General features: G+C 35.8%; 1 protein-coding gene across 8 annotated transcripts in view; it reads right to left on the minus strand.

Annotated features, from left to right (window-relative positions):
- The window catches only part of LOC113817571 (serine/threonine-protein kinase tousled-like 2), a 124,326-nt gene that overhangs the window by 35,852 nt on the left and 78,474 nt on the right, over window positions 1-10,000 (minus strand). For 2 of the 8 annotated variants that reach the window (XM_027369615.2, XM_070116338.1), the window contains exons 1-2: window positions 2,720-2,938; window positions 431-1,329 (exon numbers count right to left, since the gene is read on the minus strand). In XM_027369615.2, the coding sequence (XP_027225416.2) occupies window positions 431-1,329; window positions 2,720-2,789 (969 nt within the window). In that variant the 5' untranslated portion in view covers window positions 2,790-2,938. Of the gene's footprint in view, window positions 1-430; window positions 1,330-2,719; window positions 2,940-2,990; window positions 3,351-10,000 lie in introns of those variants that run through there. The other 6 variants (XM_070116337.1, XM_070116341.1, XM_070116336.1 and 3 more) reach the window with 6 other exon arrangements.

The following is a 10,000-nucleotide window of genomic DNA, read 5'->3' on the forward strand; positions in this document are numbered from 1 at the left end:
AATTGATATGAAAAGATTTACATGTGAAAATCAATCTCGCAAGACTGGTAATGACGGAGAAATACAAAAATTATTAAATCAGGAGTAGTAATCAATCTGTTTTGGATGTTCCCTCTGTGTTCCTGAGACAGGGATACCAGTAATCTGTTCTTCCTTTACTGCAGTATCAATACAATCTATTTTAGTGCCTATTTTTTTCAACTTTGTTTTCATAAGGTGCAAGTATCAACTAGCCTTAAAAGTGCTAAACTTGATCAATAGCTATTGCCCAAGCTAAGTATTCAACTTTAAATCTTACTTTTAAAGAAGCTTAATTTTTGTGCATCTTAAAATAAAAATATCTACAATTTCTTTAACAAATTCCCAAGTACTTTTCAAACAAACCCACACCAAATAATGCAAGTGTACTATCAGTAAATGCATCTCTAACCTTCTCCAGCCTCCCTGCCTCAAGAAACAGCTGAAGCTGGCTGTCCGACCTGGCTCCCACCCTGGCCACCTCCCCCGCCAATCTGGGGTTTCCGCGGGTCCCTCTTGGGGACGTTAGGTGACGCTTGGCTTTGGGAGTCTTCTTACTGGATGGTCTGACAGGTTCACCTGTAGGATCCAACTCCAAGTCTCCTGTCAAGGGCTTGTCTGGAGTTCCAGTACAGTTAGAGGACTTGTTTGTCTTAGCAGAAGTCTTGGAGTTGTCGTCCATCTCAGGTGCTCCAGTCAGGACACCATCAGGAACTCCACATGGTTGGTCAGCCGAGTTGAAGTGCTTGTTACTTTTGTTGTCACTGTCTTGTGTTTTATCAAATCGTTTCTGTGAAAGGCTCTGAGCCAAATTCACATGCTTATTTCCATCAATTTCTTTTATTTCTAATGTACCCTGGGTACTACTCCGAGCAAAAGACACACTCTGGGCCTGTCTGTTAGAACTAACAGAAATTTCAGGCTGTGATCCGTACTGTCCAGTATTCTTTTTTATCATCACATCATGACCACCTACATTAGCCTGTAAGGTCTTTGGTGAGCAAGGAGTGACTTGCTTGGAACCCAAGTACATAGAGGAGTCTACCCTATGGAGAAGAGGAGGTACTGCTGCTGGTTCCCCTAGATTTATTAGTGGTTTCCCTGCTTCTTGTGATCCTGTATTACTGTGTATTGGTAACTGGGGACTAGACTGGGAAATAGCACTTCTTGGGGCGTCTCCACCATGCTCATTATCTGAGGTAACCAAAAAGGAGGTTTCTATTACCCTTCCTCCAATCCGTGCCTCCAGAAGCTCTTGTTTTCGAGGATCCAGGACACTGAAGTGATCCATCTTAACACCTGTCACCGCTCCTGGAATGAGGAATAACAATGAGAACATGTGGATTACAAAATAAGTCACAGTATCAGTAAAAGTAACAGTAACAGTAATGGTAATGATAATGATTATAATGATAATAATAATAATAATAATAATAATAATAATAATAATAATAATAATAATAATAACACTAATAATAATATCAATAATAATAATAATAATAATAAAAATAACAGTAATAATGACATCAGTAGTAATAGTAAGAGTAATAGTAATGGAAATCGTAAAGCTAATGTAACAATAACAATAACAACAATAACAATAACCGAATAATAAAATTTCCCGGAAACAAATATGAAGTAGTATTAACTTCCATCAAATGCAGTATCATCATAAGCACAAACAGATCAACATGTAATTCAGTTATCTACTCGAAGTTCCATTAAATATTAGGTCAAGAGAATTAGAACTAAATTGACGTCTAAATTATCTTACTAAACCTTTTCATCTTTGCATTGTTACGGAAAACAAGAAGCACAACACAACAGAAATTGTTTACATTTTATTTACGTTAACTACAGTGTCATTTTTGTGAAATAACTTGTGGACTGCAATGACTTATAAATCAACAATTCTATTACGCACACATTTGCTGTCTGAAAAAAATAAACATGCACACATTTCTTAGCCTAGCACAGGAAGTAACAAAATGGATGCATTTCCCTCTCTTCAAATATCAATAATACTATTCACACACCAAAATAAATAATGCCGGTTCGGTAAATAAAGCTCAAATCCCTTCAACATTCGATTTTTTCATAACTTGTGACAGTATCCAAGATCGTTTGTGCACTTCATGTGAAAACATGACCGGCAGTCTGAAACATTTGCCATGATAGGTTGCAAATCTTCAAGCTTTATTACGAAAAATAAATCACTAATCGCAGCTACAATATAAAACAGATCTTAATTAATTAGAATGACATATCACGGACACTCTGAGATAAGGCAGGTAGGCTGGGAGAGGAAAAACCTGAAGGAATGTTCCACCCCAAAACATGAAATCTTGTTCTTCATCAGAGAGAACAGAACAAATTTTCTGGGAGTTTAACCACATCATCAACTTATTCACTGAAATTAGAGGATTCCTCTCTTCCATTATGAGACGTGATCTTAGAAATAAAAAAAAAATATGAGCCTGAGAACCTTCAGAGATCAGGGCCATTAATCACTCTCCTTTCCCAGTGCAAAAGGACAGGTTTTCCATTGAAACCAAGGAGCTCGTGCCATTTTTCCGCATTTCCTCACGTCCTGGGACTTGTTACTCCCTGGCAGGCAGGAGGGAAGGAGGCGCAAAATCCCCCAAGAACCAAATAATAAATAATAAACAGAAGTAATCCCGGGGCAGCCCCACACACACACCTCCATTACGCCACGCAGAGGCCTTCCCTCGCCACCTATTTGGTTCCAGAATTCCATTTTCCCGAGGCATTTCCACGCTTTGCACCTCACCGAGACACACTCACGTCCTCGAGGCTGCCATGAGGGCGATCCCCGCAAGGATTCGACCCGGGACAAGGCATAAGGAGCAGCTTTTCCACCTCGGAGATAAAGCTCGGGGAGACCGAGTGTTTACGAAGGGCCTTTCCTTTGGCCATCGATTCGGCCCTTTTTTCCTCCTTTTTCCACTTACCCAGAGACATTTCGGCGTGTTCCCTACGTAGTCCATAACTTCATAGTAGCACGTCCCGATATGAAGTTGGAATTGGCACAAAGCTCCTTCGCACTCATAGAAAATCGATGAAAATTGCAAAATGTTCCTCACTCCTTCGTCAACAATGAGGGGGATGAGGCGCGTCCGCCGGCAAAGCCCACGCGTAGAAAATGGGAATATCCCCCTATTTTTCTCTCTTTTTTCTCTATTTTGGGCCCATTTTCACACTCACGACACTCTCACGGCCACAACGAGTGCATAATAAGTGTGGAAAATGCCAGCAAAACGGCAGACGATTATGACAGCGAATAATAACGTGTTCAAGAGCGTGTTTTAGAGAATGTCCACCTGGAGCACAGACTTTTTCTTTATTTTTCACTTATTCGCCTTTTATTTCTCGCTACTCCTTGCTATGCGCATTCCCAGGCCATGGTTTCATTCAGATAAATATATAACTAAGGACATATGTACTATTAGGCGTTTCTTTCAAGACAGAACAACTGGAAACTCAACAAAGAACATTTTGGAGCATTTCATATTACTCCATAACGTGTAAAATATCATGTTAAACTATATATGCTTAACCTACAGATTTTTTCCGGATTACATTACCATGAAATAATAATGCTGGTGTTTCTATTGACTTAATTATCAAGATGATATATAATTTAGGTATGTATTTCGACGAATTTGCCATGACGTTTCAATATTCTCTTGCGAGTAACACGTAAGTAATGTAAGTAGGTAGGCATGAATGCAGGTAGATAAAAGTAAGAATTAATGTAATATTTATATTTTTAAGTGGCACAGCTAATGTATATTATAAGTATTGATGAATAAAATGGACATAATTATTTGTAATACTTTGTTATAGGCAATGGGGAGTACAGTGAAGGTGGTTACATATATGGAAGGATATGGTGCATGTAATTGCAAGAATTAATGAGTATAGTGCATACAGTGCATAGCACGTATAGTGAATATACAGTAGATATTTTTACATGTTCAAATTAGTACTGTGCATGTACTTTTGAGTAATAATGAGTATAGTGCATGTATCAACGCCCATGTTTGATTTCCTGTGTTCAATGATTACACCTGATCGTGTAATTTATGAATCACTGCACTGTACTCAATGTAAGTAAGTGAAAATATGCAGAAAAGTAGTATTCACTGCTCGGATCGTACGAGTACAGTGTAAATATCAGGTGAGTTAGTGTCAGCGAGCCTAGCCGGAGATTTGGACGAGCAGAATGATTAGATATATGTAGGTGAAGGCAGAGGAACCAACATGGCAGACAGCAGGAGACAAGCATCAAGGGTCTGACTGGCTTGACTAGGGGAAGGAGGGAGGGGGGGAGGAGGTGGGGGGGTTGACCGTTTGTCTTGGAAATATGGTGGCTGCCACATACGGAAAAATGTACACATATACGTCAGCAGCGTGGTTGTTTTATTTCCCCACGTGGCTCCCCCTCGAAACAAATAGATGTCTGGTGCAGCAGGATTCGTGGACAAGGTGAGATTCAACATGGCGGTGAGGGAGGGCGGAGGGGAAGGAGGGAGGGAGGGAGGGAGGCCGGTGGAAGGGAGGAGGAGGGAGGGAGGCCGGGGAAGGGAAGGGACCGGGGGTAGAGGAGCGGGGAGGGGAGGGGGGGAGGGCGAGGTAGAGAGAGCGGACACTAGTATCCCGCAGCGGTCGGTATAGGGAGGTGGCCGCTCGCGCCAGTGGCCGCTCCGTGGCGGGTGCGTCCTCCCTCCCTCCCTCTCTCGCGCTCCACACTTTTACTTCTATTTGTCCATCGCCGGAGCTTTTCCGTCACGGGCATTCTAAGACGAAAAGCCATGCACGGGCAGGTAGACCAGGAAGATGCCATGCAGCCTGGCCGAGGCCCCCCGAGGGCGAGGCTCACCTCCGTCCCGCCAATAAGCAGAATCTGGCAACGGAGGCGCAAGGAGGAGACCTGTGAAAATGGCGAAGAGAGCAGGAACGGCGATACGTACACACACATACACACACACACGCACATCAAAGCACATATGCACTCCATGACACGGCCTCACGCCACCATACTTTCCTGCATGGGGTGGGGGGGGGGGAGAGGTTTTTTTTTTATCTATCACATGTCTATCGAAGCTGATACGTGCAGATGTGTACAAGTCGCCGAAGCTACCAGACTTTACGAGTTCCTTATAGAGTGGAACAGACAGACAGAGAATATTCATAATAAATAATCTTGCGCATGTGTAGTTCACTCAATATTGTTAATGAGACTTCCATGAATATTACGTAACGATTATCATTAATTCATCATAATTTAGCGAGACTAATAAGAAATAAACTACAATTAATAACATCAAACAATAATAATGATGTTGATAATAATGATGATGATTTATTAATGATACGGATAATTATTTACACCTTGATAACGACGATAATTGAAATAATTATAATGACTAATAGTCCAATAAATCACAATGATGATGATGACTATGACGATGATGATAATAATAATAATATAATAATAATAATGATAGCAATAATGATAATAAAAGCAATAATAAGAATAATTTTATAGTAATCATAATGATAATAACGATGATGTCAACAGCAACAACAACAATAATAATAATGAAAATAAGAACATAGTGATAATAATGATGATGGTATTAAAAACAACAACAACAACAATAATAATTATAATCATTAACAGTTGTAGCATCATCATTATCATTATTATTACTAATATCATTATCATTAGTATTCTTCTTCTCTTCATACTTCCTATTATCATTATTATTACAATGATGATGATAAAAATATCAATATTGATAATGATTTAATATAAAAAATGATAATGATAGCAATAATAATAATAATAATAACAATATAATAATACTAATACTACTACTACTACTACTACTACTAATAATAATAATTACAATAATGAAATCTATAATATAATAATAATAATGCTGATGATAATATCGAAAATATCATCATTATTATTATAATTGGTAATAGTAGTATCATTATCAATATTATAACATTAATTATAATAATAATAATAAAAAGTAATGCCAACAATAGCAATAATAATGATAATAATAATAATAATAATAATAATAATAATAATAATAATAATAATAATAATGATAATGAAAATATTAATTATAATAATAATATCAATAATCAAAATAATAATAACAAAAACAATAATGACGATGATTGTGATGATGATGATGATGATGATAACAATAATAATGATGATGATGTGATGATGATGATGATGATAACAATAATGATGATGTGATGATGATGATGATAACAACAACAACAACAAAAATAATAATAATTATTATAATGAATAGTAATAAAAATGATGATGATCAAAATAATAATAATAATACCAATAATATTAAAGATAATAATAATAAGGATAATGATGATAACGCAAATAATGACATACAAATAAAAATGATAACAAAGATAGTGATGACACTGAATATAATAATATCATATCACTGATTCAATTAATAAAAAAAATCAATATCAAAATATCCTAATGATAAGTGATAAACCAAAAAATAGTGATAATCATAATATTAATGATTAGGAGCACGGTTAATTACAACTGTAAATGGTAATTAGTCTTGTAAATAAACCTAATGAAATACTTGGATTATCAACCATGATCATTTACAAAATAATAAATTAATACATATCTCTAAGGGAAATATTAATAACAATAAGATTATGAATAGTATTCTATTAAAACTATTAATGTTGTCAATAATAGTCACCATTACTACTGTCACTATTGCTAATGCCGTATCACTAATTTTCTTAAATTCATTATCCTGATAATAATTACTTTGTCATAATTATTGTCATTGTCGTTAATCTTGCGCTTACAATAATGTTGCTAATTAATATCCCATTATTACAATCATGGTTGTCATTCATACCATGAATGCTATAATTATCAATAATACAACCAATTTGTCATCAGTTTCATAAATACTATCATTATATCATAATACTCATCACTATGTTACCGTCATGACGTCATTTCTGACATTTAATCAATTTAATGACGTCATAATCGCTATTTCTATCACCATTAATAATCATAATCATCATTATCATTATCAATTAAAATAATCATAATCATCATCACCATTATCAATCTTATCATCATCATCATCATTATCATTATCAATTAAAATAATCATAATCATCATTATCATTATCAATCTTATCATCATCATCATCACCATTATCATTATCAATTAAAATAATCATAATCATCATTATCATTATCATCATCACCGTCATCCATATATCAATTAAAACAATCATAATAATCATTATAATTATCATCATCACCATTATCATTATCAATCAAAATAATCATAATCATCACTATCATTATCAATCTTATCATTATCATCATCACCATCATCAATATATCTATTAAAACAATCTTAATAATCATTATAATTATTATCATCACCATTATCATTATCAATTAAATAATCATAATCATCATTATCATTACAATCTTATCATTATCATCATCACCGTCATCCATATATCAATTAAAACAATCATAATAATCATCATAATTATCATCATCACCATTATCATTATCAATTAAAATAATCATAATCATCATTATCAATCTTATCATTATCATCATCACCGTCATCAATATATCTATCAAAACAATCATAATAATCATTATAATTATCATCATCACCATTATCATTATCAATTAAAATAATCATAATCATCATTATCATTATCAATTAAAATTATCATAATCATTATCACCGTCATCAATATATCAATTAAAACAATCATAATAATCATCATAATTATCATTATCACCATTATCATTATCAATTAAAATAATCATGATCACCATTATCATTATCAATTAAAATAATCATAATCAGCATTGTCATTATCAATTAAAATAATCATAATCATCATTATCATTACAATCTTATCATTATCATCATCACCATCATCAATATATCAATTAAAACAATCATAATAATCATTATAGTTATCATTACCATTATCATTATCAATCAAAATAATCATAATCATCATTATCATTACAATCTTATCATTATCATCATCACCGTCATCAATATATCTATTAAAACAATCATAATAATCATTATAATTATCATGATCATCATCACCATTATCATTATCAATCAAAATTATCATAATCACCATTATCATTATCAATTAAAATAATCATAATCATCACTATCATCATCATCGTTTTCATATCGTAAAAAATTACTGGCGGTGATGTTGCTCTCATTTCTTCTCCATTTTCCTTCTTTTCTCACAGAAAACGAGAGAGAGAGAGTGAGAGAGTGAGAGAGAGAGAACAGAGAACAGAGAACAGAGAACGAGAGAGAGAGAGAGAGAGAGAGAGAGAGAGAGAGAGAGAGAGAGAGAGAGAGAGAGAGAGAGAGAGAGAGAGAGAGAGAGAGAAACAGAATGAGAGACAGAGAGAAACAGAGCGAGCGAGAGATAACGTGCTTGCTTGTGGCGAACAGCTGTTTTGTTCCAACTGCGTTTTACTCACTTCTTACTCATTCTCGCCCTCTTATTGTTTCTTTGTCTGTCTGTCTTCCCCGTTTTCTTTCTTTTCTCACACGCCTCCCTTACTCCCAATCCCTCTCTTCTCTTTATCTCTTTCCTTTCTTCCTTCCTTTCTTCCTTCCTTCTCTCTCCCTTCCCCTCTTCCCACTCTCTCCCTCATTAGCAATATCATTACTACTACTATCATAATCAGTTATTTCATCTACTCTTTTATCGCTGCTATTCTTATTATCATTATTCTGAAGATTCAAATTTAGGAATATAAGTATTCATTAATTTATATCAATGATAATAACAATAATAATGGTAATAATTATTATATTACTTTTAAGATTAATATCGCATTATTTTATTTTAAATCATCACATTAATATTATTGTTGTTATCATTTTGATTATAATCATTATCATATGAAGTATCATTTTAGTTATAATTACCATTATCTTGTCCCTTTCATTACCATTTTCATAATTACTATCATTATTACGATTGTTGTTATCAATTAGTACTATCATTACCATTATATTATCATTATCATTATTACTATTATTATTATTATTATCATCATCATCATCATCGTTATCATTTTCATTATTATTTATCATCCTTATAATCATCATCATCACCATTATTTTTACTACATATATTTTTTTTTTCTCAGTATGCACTTTCCATACACCATTTGGTAAGCCAAAGAGACTGACATGAGAATACCTTCAGCTGTGAGCGTCATGAGGTCACCCAAGCCTTCGTACAGTCATGAGATTGCCAGTCTATGACACTCATGACACACCGAGAATCAGCCATCACACGAGCTGGTCATGAGGTTGCCATGATATCAAGGGTAGGCTATGACAGTCATGGCAGTCACCCGCAGTGCATGGCGAGATCTGGCGACCACAAGGTTAGCGCCGTATATGAAGTGAGACGACCATGAGGCTGTCATGATGTGAAGCGGTCATGAGGGAAGTGCAGTGCGATATGCATAAGGTTACCTGACTACGTAATTCCTATGACGTCACCGCCATGTTGTGTCCTCATTGGCATGCCACGAGTCTCATGGCTGCGATGTGGCTGCTTGTAGAATTCGAGAAATTTCTATGGTTTTGTTGCCGGTGACGAGAAAAAAGTGAGAAAGTTGCGAGAGGGGGGGGGGGGGGGGAGGAGGAGGAGGTGGGGGAGGGAAGGGGGAGGGGGAGGGGGAGGGGGGGGGGGAGGTTGGGGAAGAGGAGGAGGAGGAGGGGCAGGAGGAGGAGGAGGAGGAGGAGGAGGGGCAGGAGGAGGGTGAGGAGGGGGAGGAGGAGGGGGGGCGGGAGCGGGGGGAGGAGGAGGGGAGGGAGGAGGAGGGGGAGGGGGG

This window comes from Penaeus vannamei, chromosome 38 (genome assembly GCF_042767895.1).
Source record: "Penaeus vannamei isolate JL-2024 chromosome 38, ASM4276789v1, whole genome shotgun sequence".
Classification (NCBI taxonomy): Eukaryota; Metazoa; Arthropoda; class Malacostraca; order Decapoda; family Penaeidae; genus Penaeus; species Penaeus vannamei.